The sequence below is a fragment of the Haliaeetus albicilla genome, chromosome 8, assembly GCF_947461875.1.
Source record: "Haliaeetus albicilla chromosome 8, bHalAlb1.1, whole genome shotgun sequence".
Lineage (NCBI taxonomy): Eukaryota > Metazoa > Chordata > Aves > Accipitriformes > Accipitridae > Haliaeetus > Haliaeetus albicilla.
The window spans coordinates 17,550,822-17,575,048 of NC_091490.1; the positions used below are offsets into that span (position 1 = coordinate 17,550,822).

The 24,227-nt window shown below is 41.9% G+C and overlaps 1 protein-coding gene and 1 long non-coding RNA gene across 3 annotated transcripts in view; one reads left to right on the forward strand and one right to left on the reverse strand.

Annotated features, from left to right (window-relative positions):
* On the forward strand, window positions 1–19,649 carry LMO4 (LIM domain only 4). Of its 2 annotated transcripts, none has more exons than XM_069789158.1 (5): window positions 1–694; window positions 3,089–3,327; window positions 10,284–10,380; window positions 10,748–10,903; window positions 16,921–19,649. In XM_069789158.1, the coding sequence occupies exons 2-5, from the start codon at window positions 3,092–3,094 to the stop codon at window positions 16,939–16,941; spliced, it is 510 nt and encodes a 169-aa protein (XP_069645259.1). In that variant the 5' UTR covers window positions 1–694; window positions 3,089–3,091; the 3' UTR covers window positions 16,942–19,649. The 2 variants fall into 2 exon arrangements, with proteins under 2 accessions (XP_069645259.1, XP_069645260.1); XM_069789159.1 differs by lacking the exon at window positions 16,921–19,649 and adding an exon at window positions 15,036–15,785 and having other exon boundaries at window positions 10–694.
* Window positions 16,883–24,227, reverse strand: part of LOC138686406 (uncharacterized) — a 173,326-nt gene continuing 165,981 nt past the window's right edge. The window contains exons 9-11 of the long non-coding RNA XR_011325753.1: window positions 22,623–22,704; window positions 19,444–19,591; window positions 16,883–17,001 (exon numbers count right to left, since the gene is read on the reverse strand). This is a non-coding gene — a long non-coding RNA (uncharacterized lncRNA). The remainder of the gene's footprint in view (window positions 17,002–19,443; window positions 19,592–22,622; window positions 22,705–24,227) is intronic.

A 24,227-nucleotide genomic window follows, 5' to 3' on the forward strand; every position in this document is an offset into this window, starting at 1 on the left:
GGGATTCTGCTCTGTCAGTAACACATGTGTGAGGGGCAGCGGGGAGCACACGCACACGGACACACACACACACACCACGCGCGCGCGCGCGCAGGGACACACGCACTCTCACACTCCACACACACACGCTCACGCAGGCAGAGGGGCCTCCTCGCCGCGTCCTGCCAGCGCCGCCGCCGCCGCAGGATCCCCGGCAGCAGCTCCGCGCCCGGCCCCTCGCAAACTCGCCGGCTGTCGCCCTCTCCTCTGAGGCGCTTCGGCGGGCCGCGGCCGGCCGGCTCCGCGCCGCGGGAGGCTCGGGAGCCGCCACAGCCCAGAGAAGGGGGCGGAGGTGTGGGGGGGGGGGGCGGGGGGGAAGCGGTACAAAGTGAAGCCACATTGCCAAACTTACCCGGCGATTGCAGCAGCGAGCGGCGGCGGCGCCCTGCGTGTGCAGCTCAGCGGCAGAGACTGAGCTCTGCAGCTCCCCTCCCGGGAAGCGGGAGCTGGAGGAAGGACCCAGGCAGACGCCTCTCATAGAAATATCTATATTTTTCCAGCCTGGGCTGCCCCTTCCCGGGCGGGGGGGCTCCCTCCAGCGCTCCCGAAAGCCAGAGAGAGGGCGAGCGCTGTGTTTGTTTCTTTGCAAGGAGACCTCCTCAGGCACCCCGAGCGGCGTTGCTCCCCGGCCTTTTGCAATATAGAGGGGAAGCAGGTAAGAAGTGCCGGTAATTACCCCTTATTTTCCAGCGTACGTGCGTGCGGTCGCATGCCCGCGCCCCCTGCCCCGCCGCCGTCCCGCGCTGCCGGCCGCCGCGGCGGAGGGGCGCGGAGCGGGGCGCCCCGGGCGCGGGGGGAGCCGCGGGCCCCGGGCATTGTCGCGGCCCCCGCGTACAAAGCCTGGCGGCGGCCGCCGCTCGGGGCGGCTTTCCTTTCCCCCCTTTCCAGCTGCCGCCGGGAAAGGGCTCTGCCTGCCTCGGCTGTGAATGGAGGGGACGCGGGGAGGGGGGGGGCGGGCGGCTGGGGCACCCGCTTCCCCCGTAGTAAACACTGTTCTGAAACAGTGGCAGAAAAGATCAAAGTGAGCTCTCTATTTCTCTCCTCTCCAGTTCCCTTCCTGCCCCCCACACGGTCTTTTGTTTCAATCCAGGAGAAATCCGGTGAATCACCTAATTAAAACCAAGACATGAATTAAGCATCCATTTTTGTACTACAAATTGCCAGCTCTCCGCTTGTCCCTCCCTTGGTCTCCATTAAAAAAACACCAGAGACGCTGTTAAAAGGGGGGGGTATTTTGCCTCTAGCGTCCAGCTCTGCTTTCTATTTCACTGACTCCTATCCCAGGACCTAAATTGCTTGGCTGTGTAATTACTAGAGTAAGCCTATTTAAGTTAAAAGCTCCCCCCCCCCCCCCCCCCCCCAACTCTAAATGAAACTTGATGAGGGCCCGTCCTTAGTTATCAAGGGAGTCACTTTCTGGTCAGTCCTCTTGATTCATCTTTTTAGATTTAATCAGCATTAAGGTATTGCTTGTCCTTAAGAGCTTTAGCGTAATGGGGTTACTGGATGGTTTTCTCAGTATAACGTTTCCCGTTTTGTATTTATATATATTTGCCTTCGACAAAGACGGGCTAAGGTGGTGGCATGGAGTCTTTTTCTTTCTTTTAAGAAATCCGAAGTGATTTAAACCGTAGGGAAACGGTTTAAAGACTCGGAGCAGGAAATGCAGATTCATTTAGGCTGTAGCTGGAAACTGTAACAAAAGGCAATTCCTTGAACAAATGCATCAGAAATCAATTTACATAAAGGTATATGATGCGTTCGGATAAATGCAATGCTAATGGCTTTTAGAGTGGTTTTCTTTCCAAAGTCTCGGGGTTTTTGTTACAGCTTAATTGGTGCAGTTCTTCTGGTTTATTGTGCGGTCACTGGACATACCTCCAGGTACTCTTTCTGAGGAAATGTGTGTTTAAAATCGGCCTCAGTTCTCTTCCTCCTGCAGCCGAGTTGGGCCAGTGGCAGGAAAAGTTCGTCCTCGCTGCTCTGGAGGTATCAGTCTGAAGGTCCTTAGCAGATAGCCAGATGCCTCGGCATGAGCACATACGGCTTACAAAGGACAAAGACAAAACATGCTGCTTAATTGGCAGTAAATAACTTGATCTTTTTATAGTATAAGTGACTAGAGGAACACCGGGAGTTTGTTGGACTCTGGATTGAAGGCAACAAATTAATCGGTTTAGAGTAAGCTTTATGAATTGATTCCTATATTATCTCTCGGTTGTCCTGCTTGCATAAAGCATTTATTAGAAAGTGAAAAATGCCGTTAGTAGCAGTTTTGGGGGCGGCCAGAGTAACTCCAGCCGGAGCGGTGCACTTCATCGTTCTTCTGCTTTCCTATGGTCGGTAAACTTTTTTTTTTTGAGTAACAAAGCTTTAGCATTTAAACTGCTGATCAAGGGCAGATTAGTGAGACAAAAGTTGAGTATGTTTGTGTAGGAAGTTAACAGGCGTCCTAAAGTTCAATGATCTATTATTCGGGCCAGTGTCCTCAGTCTGGAGTGTTTTCTTTGGGTGGTTTCATGTCTCCAAAATAAAACGCAGGAAAAATAAAATCCCGAGGTCTGGACGGCCGGTTCCGAGCCCCTCGTTACCGCCCCGAGCCTGCAGAGCCTCTCCTAGACTGAAAAACCAGTTTCACAACTTTTTTTTTTTTTTTTTTTTTTCCCCCCACTCTTCACACACTTTTTTTTTTTTTTTTCTCATAAGCAAAACAAACCCCGGGACTGTTCCTGACTTGTGAGCTGCAGCTGCACAAGCCCGGAGCGGGGGGGGCGGGGGGGGAAGCGCTGGCGGCGGGGCGCGCTCGCTCTGCTCGCCTCGGCCCCCCCCCCCCCCCCCCCCCCCCCCCCCGCCGCCGGCCGGTCCCCCGCCAGCTGCGCGGCCCCGGGCCTGCCCCGTGCCCCCCCCCCCCGGCCCGGCCCGGCCCGGCGGTGCCCCCGCCAGGCCCCGGGAGCGGCGCTGGCCCCGCCGCGGGCGAAGCGGGAGGCGGGCGGGGTGCTGGGCGCCGCCGGCCCGTCCCTGACCCGCCTCCGGCCCTCTCTCCGCGCAGGCCATGGTGAACCCCGGCGGCAGCTCGCAGCCGCCCCCGGTGACGGCGGGCTCCCTCTCGTGGAAGAGGTGCGCCGGCTGCGGGGGGAAGATCGCCGACCGCTTCCTGCTCTACGCCATGGACAGCTACTGGCACAGCCGCTGCCTCAAGTGCTCCTGCTGCCAGGCCCAGCTGGGGGACATCGGCACCTCCTGCTACACCAAGAGCGGCATGATCCTCTGCAGAAACGACTACATCAGGTGAGGCGGCGGCCGGGCTGGCGGGAGCCACTTTCCCCCTTCCTCCCTGCCTTTTTTTTGTTTTTCTTTTTTTCCCTTCCCCCCCCCCTTTATTTCTCGGGGTGGGTAGGTGCGCGCGGGGTGGGGGGGTGGGCTGGCTCAGGATCGCTCCTTCATGAGGAGTGGAGAGACGTGCGGGTGCGGATGCTAGCGCCTAGCCCAGGGCGCAGTTGCGACTGCCAAGTGGAGGGAAGAGTTGGGGGGGGGGGCGGAACGACGACTGTAACTTTAAAGTGGTTTGTCAGCACAAAACAAGTCCTAACTAAAAATAAACAGCAATCAGAGAGGCTAAATTAATCTGCTTTGTTGTAGTGTTGAAGGAGAAGTGTGCATATCTGAACGGTAAATGTTAAAATAGTAGAGCTTAAATAAGGCTGTGGCAGAGGTGCGAAATAATGAAATGCCTGTCTTTAGTATCTGATTAATTATGATATTTACATAAGCACCTTTAAACTCCTTTGAGTGGAAACAGAATGACTCATTCTCTGTTCTCCTTGTGAAAGAGCTGATTAACTGTCAGTTGGAGGGCCACGGATTCTACTTATAGCCCAAACCGGTGGTATGATGTTTGTCTTCGCATTTGTTACAGAGAAGCTTTGAACCGACGTTTTTCTTAACTTCCAGTATAGAAAATGCAGGGGATAGGAGAGGAGGGATATGCTCTTGCCCTTTATTTCTCATCTCTTTCTTTTTTGAAGCTGTTGGCTTTAAATGCCACAGATTTGGGTAGGGGGAACTAAGCCTTATTAATCTCGCATCTGTTGGGGTACAGTAAGATTACGCAGAGTATCCCTTCCAATGAGTTTCTAATATAATTAATAGAAAGAATTCATGAGGTCAGGTGCCCATACGATCTTTTCAGGTGAACTCAAGCTACTTAAACTCATTAATTTAAAAGGAGGCATTTTGAAGGATTACACATTTAATTTGAGTAAATGGTTTGATAGACTGATGCACATGAATGCTTCAAGGAGGTGTTCTATTTCAACACTCAGTAATTAAAAAAAACAACAAAAAAGCCCCATACCTTCCCGGCATAGCAGAAATGCTTAGTTAAAACAAATTGTGTTTTGTTTAAATGCTTCTGGCTTCTCATTTACAGTAAATGTGAAGAGTTAACCCAGGTTTTTCCTTCTACCTGATGGTCAAAAAGTTCCACTTTCTTTCATCCTTCTGGGAAAAAAAAACAAACTGAAACAAAAAAAAAGCCCCAGCTACCAAATGTTACGAGTTTGCTTATCTTGTAAAACTTGACTTCCATTTGGGCAGATCAGGACTGTACTGAAGGTGTGTGTGCATATGCCTGGAGACCTCCTTAGTCTAAAAAGACAGAGTTAGGACTTGGTTACTCTGACAGTGCAGCCTCTGTCCTGATACATGGCTGCATCGTGGGTCAGTTAAGTAGGTGAAACACAGCTCCTCGGTATCTTTGAGGAGTCAGAGCCTTAGCTTCACTGGTTTGGGGGGTGTTTTTAGAGAGAAATGCTAGAAAATCGGCACACGGGGTTTTCAGTGGTGCTTTTCGGTCATCATCCTAAGCAACAAGCCTAAACCTGGCAGAATTGTGATTAAATAGAGCAGAACGGTGTTAGGGAAAGAGTCTCGTTTGAAGTGGAAAAATTGACACTACTGTTAAGATGCACTGAATAGTACAGATTCATCACTCGACCAACACCATCAAACAAACCCTCATGTCTGATTACTACTAATTAAAAAGAGAAGATGCGTCCACTGTATCCCAGAGGCAAGTTCAGGCAAGCTTATCGCAGTCCTCTGGTTTTGTGTTGCCAAAAATTAATACTCGTTTATTTTAATGTAGGCGATTATGAATAGGATGCTTTATCAGATGAGAGTTTTGAATTGATCTCCTTGTTCTATCGCCTGACTTCTCTTTAGATCTGTGTAATTTGACTTGCAAAAATAACTCTGACAGATGCTTGCTGAAACTTGAACTGGACACCGTACACTCGAGGTGGGGTAGGACGGTCTGGCCCTGCCAGGGCTGAGTTAAGTTGGAGCTTTCCCGCTGGAAACGGACTTCACGGGCTTCCACGTGGGTTGTGAGGGTGTGAGCAAGGCCCTCACCCTTTTCTTGCTCGAAATGGCCTCATTTGGTTGTGGAGGCGATGCCACCCATTTGGCAGCGAGTCTCTCCAGTTCCCCTCTGCCATCCTTCCCCCCTCTTAATTTTCGGTAAGGCTTTTGCGGCGGCGCATTCCCTTCCCCAGGCAAGAGCCACGGGCCCAGTTCTTAATTGGAGACGCGGGGCATGCTAGACACGACTAACAAAATGAGAAAGAGGATTGATCGGCCCGGCAGGCGCCAGGTGAAAGGGACTTGACTCCTTCGGGCCAAGACCACGGGGCTGTTTATTAATGAGCTTTTTAACCGTCTGAGGTTGTATGTGTGGTTTTTTTGTTGTTTAAACAACACACCACTCCCCTTCCCCCCCCCCCCCCCCCCCAAACGCGACAACAAATTAGCCGTAGAGCTACAGCGGCAGCTTTCACTGAAAGCCAAGGTTCCTGGGAAGAGAGAGGGGGGCGAAAATCCCAGTGCCTTCCCCTCCCTCCCCACCGCGAGCAGCGCACTTGCAGGGAGGGGAGCGCAGCGCAGCCCAGCAGCCCTCCCAACCTTAAGATGCCAGATAAAGCAGCAGCGTGGCAGCGAATCCGCACAATTAAAAGCTTTAATTAGTGTCTCCTCCATTTTCTCTTAGTTCTGATAGGTTTTATCTAATGAGATCTGGTCCCTGGCTTAGATCTGCTCGGAATGACGTGTCCGAAATGAATGAGAGCCGCGTCGCAAACAAAACATTTAATTAACAAAATTGGCCTCTAAGAGAGAGCAGGGAGTGGTGGGGAAGGGGAAGCGGGGGGAGGCTGCCCAGGCGCGTCTTAAAGGGGCAGCGCCCGCGGCCCCTCCCTCCCCTCCCTCCCCTCCGCGGGCAGCCCGCTCCGTGCCGCGCCGCGCGGCGTGGGCGCCGCCCGCCCGGCCCCTTCGGCGGGGGGTGCGTGGGGCCGCGCCGGGGCCGGGCAGCCGCCGTGTGCGCCGCGCCGCCGCGGGGCGGGGGCCGGCAGGCAGCGGGTTCATTTCCCTGGTAATCAGCGGCAAGCTGCTATATTCAGGGAATGCTGTCCCTTTAATTGAACAGGCTAGGTAATTAAATGGCACTTTTCCAATAGGACGTGCTAGGTAAATCTAATAGTTGGTTATTTAATATCACTTTGAAGTCTGCCCACTCAAGCACAATGACAGCACAGGAGCATGTGAACTATTAGCTAGGAAAAAAAAAAAGCCAGGATCTCAAAAATTAATTAAATCGCATGCAATTTAGGGGGAACGTTTATCTTGATTTGTCATAACAGAATTAATTCAAGGCCTCCAATTCACTTGGGGGCAGATCTGTTACTCTGAATTAACCAAGCGTAATTTGGCTGGGTTTTTTTTTTTTTTTGTTTTGTTTGGTTTTTTCCCCTTCCCCTTCTCTAATGCAGCACTTGCCATTATGCACAGCCCCCCTTTTAAGTATCAATAGCTTCTGGTGCTTTTAAGGTGCTTGGTCTCTAGTTATTCTGAAGTACCTTTAATGGACTTGGCTCCATGCGTAATTTCTGTGTTGCCTTTCTTTGTTACATTTAATATAGCTAGTGCAGAATTTAGATTAAATATAGGGATTGTACAGAAACACCAATCGCTTCTGGATCAGTAGGTCTGGATGTGCATTTCTCTTTGCTAGAGCTTGGATATATATTTGTGGGCACAAATGTGCACCGTGTTGTGCAAGAACCAGAGCACTTAAATCTGTCTCCACGATTTTAGAAACAACTGGAACCTCATTTTGTTAGTCTAAGTTGCTAGAGATGTGTTTCTGCTGATACTGAATTTTGAGCAGGAGGATGGGAAACTTGGCTGAAAAGGTTTCTTGCTGCCTTCATTCCCACTCTAGTGAAAGTTCTGAGGGGGGAGGGGGTGAAAAGGCACCAAACCAAAACCCAGGAGCGTTTGTGTGTTTGGGGGTGTGGGGAACGCTGTGATGGAACCACAGAGTAGTTAATTTAAGGTGGCTCAGTGAAGTGCTGCTAAGTGTAGAAGCGCTGCCTTGTCTGTATAGGGAACCTCTTGATGTTTGTGATTGATTGCATTGCCCAAATGTTGAAATATTAATGACCTTCTTGGACTGAGGACCCAAAGAGGAAACTGAAACCAATTCTGTCATCACAATTAAAGAGTCCCCTGGCTTTAATTAGCCTGACCTGGGGTATCTCTACCCATTGCTGCAGTTAAAGAGAAAAGAGCCCATTAAAGTCCAGTCTGAGACCGATAGCTACTTAATTGAGCACCTAAAGCCTCAAGCCTTTTAAATCAAATACTGTCCTGGACAGTCCCCCCGGTTAGATAATTAGCTCTCCAGCCTCTCAGAAACCATGTGAAACAACTTTTTCAGTAAAGAATAGTTACTGTGGAAGACTTCCTTTACTGGTAAGGAGGAATAACATTTTTTTTAAAAGATAAAACCTTTTTCCTGTTAATGGTATTACAGAACAAAACCATTCAATAACAGTAGAGAAGGAAAAATAAGCTTAATTTTCCTGGTAAATAATACAAGGCAGCAGAAAGGTGTTCTGACTTTGCATGTAATTTTTAGGAATTTTAGCAGAAGATTCAGCTGAAGTGACTTCCCAAAACAGAATTGTTCTGGGAATGTGCTTAGGGAAAACCTAAGATGTGTGGAAAGCCTCTGGATTAGTTTGACTCCATTTATTAGAATTCACAGACATTCAAGGTGTACAACCACTTCTAGTCATCTCTCGAACTGTATAACAAATGAATGCCTAATGAAGACAAGTAGTGCAACGGGATCAGTGTTCTGAAAGCTGTGTTTTCAGTTGGGTGGTGCAGTTGTACAGAGGGTTGCGAGAGACTGACCGCTCACCAGGTTCAGATTCTCCCGGACAAGTAACATTGTCTGTTCATCTTTGCCTTTCTTCCTCCAACCTACCCAGCAATGCCCTTGTCGCCACCCCCTCACCCTAGATTTTTGGATCTTTGTTCTGGAAACGTAACAGTGCCTTGCCACCTCCTCTTGCAGTGCTTCCCGTGCACCTTTTCTACGTGCCAACTTCATTACTACTAACAATGGAGGAAGAAAAATGCATATCGTAAAGCTTTGGAAGTAACCTCAATACATCCTGTAACTACTCGGAACTGGTCCTGATTTAGAAGATGCCCTAATAATGGACCCTTAGTTTCCAGACAGTTTAGTCCCTTTGGCTGGAGGTCCTGACAATGTATTAGTTCAGCTTTCCCTTTGTAACCACTGTGATTCTGCAAGAACGTGTCAATGTGTCGTGGATCTCAGACTAATTAGTTTTGAAATGGAGTTTTGATTGAACTCTTCAAATCGATGCTGCTGCAAAATTTGTTTCTCAGCTTCCTATTAAAAGCCATCTTAAGGGGCAGTTTTACTACTCTCTCTGTCGTTCAGTCAATACATTTAATAACAACTTACAGGCTATTTTCAATAAAGTGGCGACAGCAAATTAGTAGTTTGAACATGACAAGCCTCCTCTGCAAGCTCAGATTCTGAAAATTCAAAGCAATTATTTTTATACAGAGGCACACTGCAATCATTCAGATTACGGGTATTCTGTTGTAATGCGTCTCCTAGGTTGACACAAACAGAATTTTATGACTTTATTTGGACAGGAAGGAGATGCAAATATTAATATTTATTATGACACCAATACGCTAATTTGTAAATCCTATTACTATGTTTTACATCGTGCAGAAAAGTGGGTCTGTGACCCTGCCAGCTAGTTCAGTTTCCCTTTTTACTGTGAAATGATTGTGGTAGTCTTTATAAATATTTGTGTATATTAGAGACGCGCGCAAAAGCAAATAAAGGTTTTCTAATTCTAGCTAATGCAGCCTGTAAAAGTAGAACTCAATAATCATTATTGTATTATATTTTGAATCGATGCATTGTACCTTTAAATGGATTTGAAGAATTATGTATATATTTTTCTTCACTCTTCTGCCTATTTTCCCCCTCCCCCCACTGCCTGTGCCCCCCCCCCCCCCCCCCCCCCCAATGGCAGATGTTGTGGTCTCATTTGATTGCATAGGAAAACTGCAGTGATACAGCAAACACCCAGAGAGATATGATGACAAATGGGTCCAGATCCCGGTAAATTACTTTCTGCTCAAATCGAAATTTCATTCAGTTTGTTGCTAGCAGAGATGAAGTAATCTAAATTGTGGACTCAGGAGCAGATAGAGGGAAGTTGGAGCAAGCATTTCATTATCAAGAGAGAGAGAAGGTTAGGATGAAAGAGATGAGCAGAGGCAAATCTAAAGTGTTGACACCATGATTGAAAAGGTTAACCCATACACATTATATATCAACCTGGATAGCAGAGAGTTTCTAATGGAAACTCCGCACTGATGGAGGTTTACTGAGTTTCAATACACCGAGCATGATGTCTTCTTAGATATACAATCAAATCCTCTTAACCCTTTTGATGACTCATATCTCAAGATATGATTAAAGTACAAAAGAGTTCTTCATATAATTTCAAGGACACAATGCATTTAAACTCCAGTCATGAATTGTATCTTTTTTTTTATGATGAACCCAGTAATCTGATAAAATGTGTGTAGTACAGAATTGTTTGTGTTTCTAGAGGTGTAAGTCAATATTTCTGATTAAATCCTGTGTAACCACATCCAAGGTAGGGTGAAGCTACCAGTTGTTACACAAAAAACATACTTTTTCATATTATGACACGTAAGCAAGTTGGAAGATGGGGGTCAGAAGTCTAAAACAGTTGTGTAATAAACCATTGCAGTGATGCGCAAAAATGCTTAGAGCCTCCCATGTATCAAATTATTCATGATCATCACCTCTGTTTCAGGTTATTTGGAAATAGTGGTGCTTGCAGTGCCTGTGGACAGTCCATTCCTGCCAGTGAGCTGGTCATGAGGGCACAGGGCAACGTCTATCATCTTAAGGTGAGGGGGTTTTTTTCTATGTACTTTATTTTATTTTTTTTTAGTAGCTGATTATTACTGCTTTGCTTCTTTAGTATAAAATCTGCATCTGCTTATGAATGAAAAGCAAAGCAATAACTAGAAATATGAGTATATATTATAAAGCTTCCCTTAGTGTGTAGCTTTGTTCCCTTGTAATCGGTAAAACTATACTTGAGTTATGTACTGCATAGTCCCAACAGGTAAGACTAATGCCATACTTGGAGATACTAGAAACCAAGCAGCTTCATATCTCAACTGTACTTGCAGTCTCTGAAGTGTAATTTTCAAACCCGCAGCATACTTAATTTGTGCTGTAGTTTCACTTGCTGTCTCTTTCCTTTTTCAGTGTTTTACATGCTCTACCTGCCGGAATCGCCTGGTCCCTGGAGATCGGTTTCACTACATCAATGGCAGTTTATTTTGTGAACATGATAGACCTACAGCTCTCATCAATGGCCATTTGAATTCACTTCAGAGTAATCCACTACTGCCAGACCAGAAGGTGAATACTCAACAATTACTAATAAGCTTTATTAGAGCTAAATGAAGATCAATTTCTTTTCATTCTAATAGTGGACATTCCCCACCCCTGCAAGGAGACCTTTAAGTAACTGAACTTACCTTAAATAACTTAGGCATGGGGTATGGTGAGAAAATACTAACCTTTTAAATATGACATATAGGGTGAGTCAGTTTATTTTGGTTTGGGCATGTGCATCTGTATAGCTGTTGAACTCCTTATGGACAAAGTGAAATGGAGAGCATACATTAATATAAACTCTTAACAAAGAGAAGTATTTTATTTTATAATCTTGAAATTAAGGGCTACAAGAGAGCAGGTTTCTGTGGGAGGAAAATTAGATCCTTTAATGTGGAAATAAATGTCTTGTGAAGAGAAGGTTCCTGAACTAAACCAATGTATTTCACTTTAGTATTAAGGTTTTAGTTGAGGAAGCATGCTGGGGTACTCTTTCAGAAGTATTTTCTTGTCTGTTTTGTATGTCATAACTCAGATTTGAAAACCAAAGTGCTATTTTCTTATCGCTCCATAACACTAATAGCTCAACTAGAGATTGTATATCTCTGTGGTTGATAGCTCTTGGTTTCTAGCTAAATGAGTAAATAATGACTGTACAAATCATACAGAGAAGAAGAAGAAAACAAATTCTGATCAACAGTTGTCCTGTAACTCTGAAACTAGGTAGTTTTAGATCTATTTTAATCTCCTTAATAAGTCCTAAAGCTATGCAAGTGAGTGCATTTTGATAACTGCTGTGCCTAATTTGTAACAATTACTGTCAACCTTGAGTTAAGAGACTGTTCATTCCACCCTGGTCCAGAAAAGAGTGAATGTATGACTCTTGCACATAATTTTATTCACATCATATTTCATACTGATTATGTATTGATGACATTGATTCATTTACTCTTTACAGCGCCACTTGCATGGATATTAAATCTTATTGACCACAGATGAATTTTAATTTCAGATTGGTGATAGATTTTTCCATCAGCTCTGATAGTATATTTGACTTTTTCATCATTAACCCAGGCAATCACACAGCACTGAGTTATTGCAATGAAACAAAAAGTGCACACTTCAGTTGGTAATTCTTTATAGATTTACAATAGGAACTTCATTAATGTCTGTAAGGATCACAAAAAATAACATTTGTCTGCAAATAGGAATTTGGAAGATTAAAAAATCTGGGACAAATGCTAGGCTGACCTATTCTGTAATGTACAGAATATTTTTTAGTGCTTTCAGTTAGTGGAGAAATATGTCCAAGAAAACACAAAATGGTTTTTAATTTCCATGATTTTTTTTGTTGTGTTGCTACATTTCAATATCTTTGTTTGCTTTTTTTCCTGTGCATAAATTTACTGATTAATTCTAAGTATTCTTTCAAGTCTTATACAGTGAATGTAATTACATCAAAATAAAACATGGACCTTTTTTATTTACTTAATTTGTCAATCGAGGTGATGAGAGAGTTGAGTACAAAAGTCCTATATAGTTAGGCAGAACAAAGATAATTAAGATTGGAGGAGAATGTGCAGCCTCTTCTCAAGGAAGTACAAATACAGTTAAAGATTCATAGATTTATACTGTTGTGAATTTTAATGAAACAAATCTGTAATATAGACTAGCTAGCAGTGAATCTGTTAAATGAATATTTGTAGGTATCCCATTTCAAAATATAGGTAAAACCATTCATCTTTATACACTGCAGTAAAAGGTTTACCATTCTGAGAGAGTGGTTTATCCACTTGTCTTCTACGAATGTAAAGTTTAATGTAACTTCAAATAGGTGTCTAAATTGTCATTTAGTTTTATCAGTTTCTTACTATGCCTTAGCAAAACATAAAAATGATTTAGTTGCAGTAAAAGCACTAGACATGATGAGGAACATAGAACATGGAAAAGAGAAGTAATATTGGACTGGGCTTGCAGAGCTCACGGCTGTAGACACTTGGTAGAAGCTAAATGCAGAGAAAATAGTGAGAACAGGTTTTTATTAGTTCCTGTCACTGACTATTAACTGCATTGCTACAGTCAATGAAGAGGTATTAGGGAGAAGATTGGGGGGAGGGATTATAGTTTGGGGGTTTTTTTCTTTATAATATAATCGCTCTAGAAAATAGTGTAAGTTCTCCTAGCAGTTTTCAAAGCGAAATTGCGGAGCACCTGAGCCCCAGAAAAGTGAAATATAGTTGAGGAGACAGGTTGATAATTCATGGATTTGTCAGATTTCTGGAGTTTGGGAAGCTACAGGGGCAGGTGCCAAAAGGGTTGTGTGTTATATGTTGGCTTTTTAACAGGCTAAAGATGTTTACATCAGAGATGTTTTCCAGAAAGCTGTGTGTTTTAGGGCCACTAATTAAAAATGTTCTTCCATTATGACAGAGTTGGCTGTAACAGGTACTTTTTACTAAACATTAAAGATCAGTCTCCAGGTTATTCTACCACTAGAGATTATCGACATAGCAGAATATCCACAGGGTTTTTTATTAAACTGAAGAGTTTGAGAGATACTCCCAGCATTAAACCACATTTTTGTTGTGTATGTGAAGGTGACAGTTATGAACTCACTATTGTCTTAATACAGTTTATAGGTTAATAGCTATTGGTGATTGGCAGAAAGGATTGCATGACCTAACTTAGTTTAAAAACTTGCTTTTGTTTTTAAGGAGGCAGATGCAGTGATGTTGGCTATTCCTGCCTTTTGCCTCCCTGAGGCAATTCACACATGTAAATTATAACTTCCCATTACTTGCTATGTAGTTTGAAAAAAAACCCTGTTTTCTCTAAACTCGGTACTGCTTGCCTACAGAATGCAAACTCTTAGTTTGTGATGTCCTGTGTGCTGTTTCATTTGAAGGGGCTGTACTGTCAAGAATTCTCTAGGCTTTTTCTGTAGTGGTAGTATTCCTGTAGTATTTCTTGTCTGCAGCAGTATTACCACCTACTAAAAGTGTAAATTTTCTACTGGTTGGCAATGTTTGTAGCAAACATGTCTTCAGCTTCTATACTTTTAAATAAAGTATGAGTTAGATTACGTATCAGAGAAGATCTTAAAAATCTTCTAGTTTACATATCACTCAACAATCCCCTTGTAGTTACATAATTGGTGTTGTCTATGTCCATAGTAGAAGATATTTGATGCTCATTTATTAAATATGCTTGCTGGCTGCTCCCTAATCTTTGTTCTGGACAGACAAATTACCTTTCTCACACTGAGCTTCAGCTCTGGGGAATTAAACCTCCAAGCCTCTACTACTTTAATTAGCTTGAAAGTGGGGGGTTGCAGTTACTAATAGACCTCAGGCTTTTAGTAACTTAGAGAAAGGGTGAAAAAGAACTTCCTGGGAAGCGCAAAATGTCATTTAAAAACCATAAAAATCTAATATATATTATTTCATTTTGGTAATTGCAAACAGATTGTATTTGAAGACTATGGATGATCATTTCTATTTTATCCATGAAAGTTTAGATTTTTATTGAGTTAGACACTTTTAATTATCGCAATTCATTAACACCAGTGTGAAAGCGCATGTTTGACTTCATATATTAAAATGTTTATGTAACATTAACTAACATACCAGATGAGGAATTTTAAAGAGGGGGGGGGGGCAAAATCCTGAAATATCTATATTTAGCTCTTGTGCAATGCAGCATATTAACCAAAGTTGCCTTGGGAGGATATTGGCTGTACTTCTTATTTGCTTTACACCCTATTTCTTCCAATTATAAGATCATATTGCTGGCTTCTTCAAAGGCATGGCGTAATGTTTCTTCCCTTTTAAAAGGGGCCCAGAAAAACCACCTTATTCACTGTACAATTTGTTACCAGAAAGTACACTTATTTCTTGTTGTCTTCCCCCCTGCCCGCCCCCTCATCCCCCGCTCTTTTTAGTAGTGAAACTGCGGAAAGTGTTTGCTTTTTGCTATTTGAAGTTGAAACGTTAGCAGCATGAATGAATAGTGTAGAAAGCCTTAATCAAGTCACAGTTGGAAAGTAATCTAATAAAAGAGAGATTAGTGAATAAGGAAAAGACAAAAGCAGTCATGTTGCAGTTTCCTATCTCAAATTTAGTATTCTAGCTAAGATACCCATTTTTATTTCTTACAGGTCTGCTAAAAGGTCAGAGTAATGCAGAATGCGTGCCTTCATCTCAAATTTTGTTCATCACAGATGGATCCCATGTCTCCAAGTAGACAAGTCACCTTTGTAGCTAGCATCAATGCCAGCTCCATACCATTGCACCTTCTTTATTCTTGATTGCCCTTCCCACATTTATTGGTGTATTAAAATGACTGAATATGAACATTAAGGACTCCATGAACCTGGGCTAATGGGAGACTGTAGAGAAAATGAAAAAAGATCCACCGGAGGACATCTTGGGGGGGGGCGGGTGGGGAAGATGACTAATGAAGCTAATTAAAAGAAGCATTGAAATCTGCTTTCTACCCTCATTAACAATTAGCAGGGCACTGGCCAGTTTGTACCCTGTGTTTTACCTTAACAACATTCTATTTGCTCTTTGTATATTTAAGTGTTGTAAGGAAATGTGTTTCAAACTGAACATGAGATAAAGATGTGGCTTTTGTGATATTCTATCACAAACACTTTTATTGTATCTCTGTAAAATACAATGTATGTATGCATGTAAGTGTTTTTGTCCTAATGTTGCTACTTCCCATGGCAAAAAAAAAAAAAAAAAAAAGAAAAAAAAATCAGGCTCATAGCAGCTACTGTGTAGAAATTTTCACCTACTTCTAATTTGCTGAATGAAGAAAAATCTTTTATTTGTGATATTTTCAGAGACATTTGCTCTAGTATGGTGTATTTAAATAATAAAAAAGTAAAACAAACACTGAATTGAGTATGGGTTTTAGAAGCTTTTTTTTTTTTAACAACTACATTCAAAACATTATTCTGAAACTATATTTTAGGTAGTCATTACATTAATTGCCAATTACCTTTAAAAGCAGCTTTTTGGTTTGGGTGGTTTTTTTGTCTTATGCCAGTAAAGAATCTGTTAAACTACTTAACGGTGTTACTTTTGGCAAGGATACAAAGCACTACTTCAAAATGATCTTTATTTTTCATTGAGATTCTTAAATCTGGTAACAGCAAGTATATTATAATTCATATTGCAGTGAATTATGGTACGCATATAGGTATTGCGGTCTCTTTCTATCCTGTTCCTTTCTGCAGAATCATCTGTGTTAAGGGTGTGCATACGTCTGTGAGCGTGCAAGCGTGAGAGTGTATGTATATACTATAAGAGGTCAAAGAATAATAAAATAAAAAACCACAAAAGGTCTGTACCTCATGCTGAGCACTAGAATTGAGAATTCATAAAAAGGAATACAATAGCTATTCTGATCTGAACAACATAAAGTTGTGTTTGCTGTGGTAAGGGACTTAACTTTTCAACACTGATAATCTTAAGAAAAGAAAAACACGTTCCCTGGGCTATTTCCGAGAACTAACTGATCTCAAATATGATCTGTTCTCTGAAAGCAAACAAACAAAAACCACCAGCACACCACACCACCCCCCCAAAGCAACAAAGCCTCCTCTAAAGCTTAGAAAGGGAGCAACTTCATTTAGTGGGGTTTTCCCATCAGCTGCTCAGTGGTAGAGCTGTGCAGAATAATTCTGAGAAAAAATTCTGACTTTTCATGTTTGTAGCAAGAATGCTGTCATGGATCCATGGCTGTGCATTGCATGCCTTCAGTCAGAAAACTGCAAGCAAATGTGCATTTGCCGCAATTAATAACAAATCAATATTAACAGCTACTCTATTCTTGTAGGAGACTAATACATTTGAAATACATCAGGATTATGTTTTCTTTTTTAATTCTGTTTATGAGAAGGTGTTCACTGTTCAGCGTGCTTGGTTACGGAGTGAGCTTGACTTATTGTTGTTGTAATGCCGATACACAAAAAGCTGATTTATAGATTTGTCTGTCTAAACAACCAAGAGCAGATTTTTTTTTTTTTTCAGATTCTACTTCTTGACCTCTAGTATATTGGAGGTCTGCTGAATTTCTTCTTTTAACACTTCAGTGCTTGAGGAAAAATAGGACTGTCACAGAGGAAAGAAAATGTCATCGTGTACAATATCAGACAGTGAAGACAAAAGAATTCTTGCATAACATATAAAGCAATAAAATGAAGCTATGTATGACTTTTTAATTAAATGCACTTACATATTTTTAAAATAAGTTTCTAAGCTTTTTGATCTGGCATTAAAGTCTTTAGGTAGAGTCCTGCAAATTGTGCTGCTTCAGTATCTTTGAAAAGACACTTGAAGTCATATGAATATAGAATTCAAGTTATTAGTGAGACTGCAGACATCTTTTTATGCTCTTTCAGTATAAGCACTCAAGGTACAGTGTTTAAATCTAACGTGTACAGATTTTTGGTTGTCCAATATAACCTAGAAGAGCTAAGAAGATAGCTAATAACTTCTAGTAAGTAATGTAGTATAGCATTTAGTGATGTAGAGGTTGAAGTTCATTAACGACTTTAAATAAACTATTATATGACTCGTTTGTAAAGCACAGCTACCTATTTAATAGCTTACTTTAAAAGCATTTCTTAAGTTGCAGACCTATAAGATTACAAATGTCACTCATGTTAGCATAATCCACATGCAAGTGATGAAGCCTTTGCTTTGATGTGCTAAATTGGAGGAGGACTAATGGAGCTATGAATATACAATAGAACATATTTAAGTAGTATTCTTGCTTTAGGTAAAACACTTTCTTGAAACCAGAGGCATTTCAGACAATAAAACAGACTCTAATGGGGACGGTAGGTGTGGATAGAAGGCTACAGGAAACACTTAGATTTGTCCTTATGTGAAAAATCACTTTTTTAGGAGATCTGTAAGAAAAAACATGTACTTGTTCACCTTTTATCACATACATTTACTACACTGAGGCTGAAATACACCCTCTGCATTTAGTGCTGCTGAAAAGTCATACAAATAATCATTCAGTAAGAGCTTCCCTCACTTTCAAAAATGAATGCTGTTAAAAAAATCAAAGGAAATATTACTAATCTGAAATCATCCTTGTGAACCTGGATAAAATGCTCTGTCTATACTGCATCTAAACGTCTCAATCATATAAATTGTCACTCTTATTAATGAAACAATTTTGTAAAAAGATTGCCCTCTAAATGGGTTTAATGTTTTTACCTATCCAGCTGTCTAGTTATGAGATTTACGCATCCTGGCAGGCAGTGGGACATTAAGCCTTTCCAAACCAAATTCTGTTTGCAACAAGATACTGTCTTTTCAGTCCTACATGATTTATCTTTAAATATTTTAACAGGTTAAGCAGTATCTTATGAAATATAAAATGAGACTGTCTTAACAAAATGAAGCCTATGAAATTAAGTCACATCTTTAGAATATTAACCACACTGAGTTTGTCTCCGTTTTTCCCTGTTAGTTAACACTGATAAAATTTGCATCATCTAATTTTAGGGTAAATACTAAAAAAAAAGGGGGGAAAAAATCATATACCGGCGTAGTATGACTTGCTATCAAGTACCGTCAGGCATTTCAAAAGATCATTTTAATTTAAATTTTTTATCAAATTCTTTGGCTGGTAGTTATATGTCAAGTCTGAGGCTTTTTGCAAGGATCTACATTCTGAACAGCTCTATTAAAATAACATAAAATTGAGATCGGACCATTTATGTATATATATTTTTTTTAAGTATTGTATTTCTTAAGTGTGAAATTATGTGTTCCAGGTCTGATTTCACTGCCTGAGCTTCCTGTACATGAAATACCAGGTAACCATTGTTGCTGCTTGTTACTTTTAGTACCAGGTGTATGCCTACTGTCAGTCCAGCTAAGCCACAGAAGAGCTTATTGCAATTAAATAGCAATTTGTTTCTATGAAACTGCAATTAAAGTATTACTGATCAGCCATTTTAGATTGGCAGTGCTTTGACTGCATGTTAAACAGTGAGGAGCTCTCGATTTATTTCTGCAGTCTGAGCTGCGAGTAACAGGGAAGTGTAACACGCTCACCTATGTCCCTTGTCAAGTTGAAAGTATGAGTCCTCCGTGAAGCACTCTGATCTCATCACGAACATGCTGAGAGCAATGACAAGTCAGGGCTGATCTCTGTAAGTTGAACTTGCAACTTACAGGACCTGAAGTTATTACTGTTTTCTGTTCCTGTATAAGCAGGGATGTGTACGCTTCCTACAGGGGATGTTTTCAACTTCAGATTGATTCTGTTGAGAATGGACTGCAAGTTGTGGGCCGCAAGCCAATAACGTATTGCAGGTCCTGACTTGTTAGAGCTGTGTAAACAGGGCTACTCTATCTCCTTAATCACAACTAATAAAAGACTAGAAGAAAGCAATCAATTACCTTATAAGTTGTGGTGTGGCTTGTTGTTGGGGTTTTTTTTTAATAAAAAGCAGAAGTTTGTCTGACACAGCTATTATTTTCCCACTTGTACAACAGATGAGACAGTTTAAAGCAATCCGATCGGCTTACCTGCGCGTACCCGGGGTTTGCTGGTGACTGTTCGCCTGCAACATTCCGGGGAAGCCACAGTGCTCCTGCCCCCAAGCCTGGCAGAACCCGCCAGCCACCGCCTTGAGTCCCCCGCCAAGCTTGTAGCCGTTCGTGGTTGACTTGAAATCTGAAATGTAAATTTTTGGTGCAAATTAAAAACTTGTTTGTAAGAACTCAAAGAGGAATTAACTTTGTAGTGGTAATTATATTTCTTAATTATCACCATATTTTCGCAAAGTCTGAGACATGTTAACTTTAGTTCCTGCATTTTTGCACAGTGGAGGCTATAGACATCCTCGTTCCTTTGCCAGAGGGGATGACATCACACCTGTGGCATGCATGAGATAAGCGTTGCTTCATTTAGAAACAGGTTCCTGTCTCTCAGAGATGTTCCTTGAGGGGTGAAATGGCTTGGGTCCTAGTCCTGAAGTGTGACCCACCGGGGTAGATGAGTGCCAATGAGCAAACTGCTGCGTCCAGTGGCAAATGGGTAACACAGGTGCGTGCCGGCTGAGCGGCGTACGCGCCCAGCGTGTGTGCAGGCTCTTAGCCGCTGGCAAACGGCAGGTAAAATGCCTGTGCTTAAACCTCAGTGAAAATGGCCCAGCTGACAGTCGGTAATTCATTCACCCGCAGTAGATTGGTCATATGTCTGAGCCCAAGGCCTCAAAAAAGTCCTGTTTGCCGGAGACAGAAGCGACTGTGTTGATTTTTTTTTCATCCTCTGTGGGTATTTTTTAACAAGTCGGGTTCTGTTGTTATGTTTCTGTTAACAGTAGTTCTAGCATTAAGTTCACAGAAATGTTTTTGGTGTGCAAGAGGCTATACAGTTCAAGGGGGAGGCAAGAGGCTCTAAGGCAGTAGCTGGGGATGTAAGCCTTAGTCCTGCCCGGTGGCTCATGTTGCTTTTTTGCCCCCTGCTCGCCTCTAGCTTGTCCACTGAAGGCAAGCAATGGCCTGACACCACGAGGGCTGGAGTTTTTTGTTTGTTTTTTTTTTTAATGAGGCCTCTCGGTGCTACTGTATTAAAAGTAAGAAACTGCAGAATTTTAGTGACTGGAAAGATATGCGCAGGCCATGCCATGATGTATTTAGCCAGGTCAGAAAAGATGTAAAGTCCAGTGACTTAAATGAGTTGTCCCTGTAACAGGGTGATGCTTGAGTAACACTATGTGAGGGCTTAAGCCTCTGACGGACCAGTCCTGAAAAGGGCCTGGGCTTTCAAACAGCAAAGCACACACAACCAGGAAGGCTGAAAATTTTAATAGGTGCTGAGTCTTTCAAAAATTTGAGCTTAAACTTCTCTCATATTCACCATTCTAATACAGACCTCGTAGACTATTGCACCATTTTGTTCCCATGTGTAATATCACTCTTACATTTTTGTAATCATTTGATCTGTTTAAATCTGTTCCCTGCTACATTAGATGTTCACCTCAGCTTACAAATGCTGAGCTTGAAAATCGATTTTTTTTGAATGATTAAAAATGTTTTAAAAAATAGTATTTTACTTTTTAGGGTTTTTTTATTCACTGCTATGTATTTAACTTTAAAGAAAGCAATCCATACCAAAAAAAAAAAACCTCAACAATTTTGTTGAAACAGTCCTACAAGCCATAGCATTAAGCCAAAAACTAAGCTTGAGACATTGTTGCCCCAAAGAATTTTTTTTTTGCGACAGCGCTAGTGGAGAGAAAACGGACATTTTGAAAAGAGTTATTCCTTCTGATTGGGTCCCAGACCCAGGGAACTTGCCCATGAGGGACGGAGCCATGCTGCCAAGCACAGCGATGTTGGCAGCGCAGCAGTGAGCGGCAAGTGGTCCCCTCTGGTGCTCATTGTGTCCTTTGCTCTTAAGGGAGTGGTGGCTCTTGGGCAAGCTGAAGCTCTCCATGTGCAGCCAGGTTCCTCTGCAGCTAAACCAGCTGATGTTTCTTACATTGTTGGAATACACTGTTAATTACATTTTGAAATAACCATATACTTTTCCTCTTAGGGGATCTTACGAGCAAGCCTTTGACTAACAACTTCTGTGGTTCGCCATAACCTCTCAGAATAATCATTGGTTCCATTGAACTTACGCCAGTTGTTTTGTTAAACTAAATTGAGAGAACAGGGCCTATATTAATTCTCGAAAGGCAAGAGATTGCCCTGTGATTTGGGGAAATCTTGATTGCTTACAGAAGAATAAATGAACAAGGCAGATATTAACTTTACACCTGACTTCAATTTCTTTGAGCAGCGGAGAAGTGTCCAGTAGGAGGGAAAGAAAATTCAGCGCTAAAACTCATAAGACAGCCATTAATAGGCTAATTTTATTGTGCTGTAAAATCATCAGCTGCTTATAGAAAACAAAGAGGCAATGAATGCAGTATTTGTCTTTCATTCTTAGAAAAAACCCCTTCAGATCAAACAGCCCCTAAAAGACTGAGCTGATATGCATCCCACTTTTACATGTTTTTGGATATCCTCTGATATTCATGCTACTGATGTATTTGATAGGTAATTATATCAGCCATATCAAGATGCTGATACCAAACAGTGGAAGACTTCAGTGTTTTGCCATAAAGCTTATACCCCTTGTTATTGAACTCTCATCAGACTTGGGATCTGCAGCAATCATTTGAAAGCTGTAGTTGGTATTTTTGTGCTTATGCCACATTTAAAAATTATTATTCTTGCTTCATCAGTTAGTCTTTTTAGCTGGCTTGAAAAAAAAACCCATATTGCAAATGAGCTACTATTCTTATTTGTTGTTTTAAGAAGGGTAAGCACTGAAGTATTCAAATGGAACAGATTATACCTTTAATTACATCCAAACAGGATGCTGAGCTGATTTTTCTATTTTCCGTTTAATTGCTATAGTTCAAAAAGATATTGCAAATTTGTAGATGAATTATTTAAGCATAGCCTTCTGGCCTCTGTGTTTACGAGAGAGACCAAAAGGGAAACAAAAAAAAAGAAAAAATAATTTAAAGGGGAAAATTGCCATTTCCTTCTTTAAGGAAGAAGTTTGAATAAAACATCCTGGGGGAGACATGTTACCTGGATGGATGTTTTATGCTTTCTGGGAGCTTCTTGGAACTCCATGGGATTTGTTTGTAACCCACCAACCCACCCTCGTGCCGTGGGTAGCAAAGTGCTGTTTCTTCTCTAACCTGCTTGGCAGTGAGTGTGTTGCCTCATGGATGCGATCCCACCCAGCCACCCTTTTCATGGATGTGCTTGATCTCCATTCTCCTACACAGAAAATGAGAATAATGAAAGCAAGCACAATTCATCACTTCTTAAACTAAATATATTTCCATTTTGTTTGCATATGCGTGTGTATATATCATTCACCGTATATATTTAGAATGTGTGCTATGACATTACAGCCAGTGATAAATCCTACTCACTTACTATATGTGTTATTTGCTGCAACATTAAGCTCAGTAAGAATTTTATATGTAACTTGTACCAAAACCAAATATATTGTGGAATTGATGCACAGTTGTAAACAAGCGCATAACTTCCCACTTCAGTACAGTTGAAGGTGGCAGCTTGTGTGGCAATTCTTTTGTAAACAATTGCAGACTTTCCAAAGAATAAGCCAGTTAATTACATTTTTACTGATGTTTTTAGAAAATGGGATTCTTGGGGGAAAAAACCCCTATAACACCAACAAAAAAGTAAATGTAAAGCTTGTACTGTATAAAGAAATGCCATGCGTGAAAAACTGGATTGTGCTGGGCCCAGGTCTTTTGCTCCCCCCACCTTCTTTTTTTCCTTCTACTGAGCTTGCCTGTGTAGAGTATTTTTTTATAGCTCTACTGTGAATTCAAAGAAAGATGACACTAGCACAATCTATTTAATTTTTTTTCTGGATTATCTTATTTCATTATTTTCAGTAGTGCTAAGTATGTGCCACCCACTTAGAGAGCTGATGCAGTGCATAGCAAAGCTCAAGATGTCCTCTTAAATACACAAAGCTTATGCAAGGCCGTGACACAAGTAGGTTTTAAACGCTAGCAGCGTTGGCAGCTTTGAAGGGCTGATATGGTACAGCCTTGCTGACACGTCACAGGTTACATGGAGAGATTCAGGGAGAAACTGAACTAGCTGGAGTAAGAGTAGTACACAACTTTTATTGATGAAGTTCAGGGGAAAGAGGCACCAGGGGCAGCTGTATTAATCCCATAATAACTTGAAATATAATCAGTACATTGCTGCAGGGATGGCTAGGAAGGGAGGGAGGTGGAGGTGTCACGGTTTAAGTTCACAGGCTTTCCCAGTTCATTAAAAAGTGAATCAATCAGAGAAACAGGCTGGCTTTTCAAAGGGGCTTCGGACATTGGGAGGCACGCAGATGGTGAGCTTGTCCTTGTGCAGAGGCTGCTGGAGCTCAGCACCCATCCATTTGAGGAGACGGCTGTGTTTTACTCTGTTCAAGCTAGTAAAACGTGTTATAATGTGCTGGGGGAAATTCTGGCTGGATTTTGAGAACTTAAAAGCTAGGCAATGTTGCTGCTGTGAGCCATATAAAGGTGACGCTGATAGATGTTTATAAAGGGAAAAAAAGTTTTGTTTTATAATTTCTAGAGTGGTGGTTTAACCAGCAGGCAAATGGGCAGAAGGAGTCTGCCTACAGGACCCCTCTTTGTAGGCAGCTGGTATAGTAATTAGCTCATTACTATTAATTTTTGCCATCCCTGGACTGATCAGTAACGTATTTAAAAAAAACCAACCAAGTGGAATTCATATATCTGGATCTGGCATTTCCT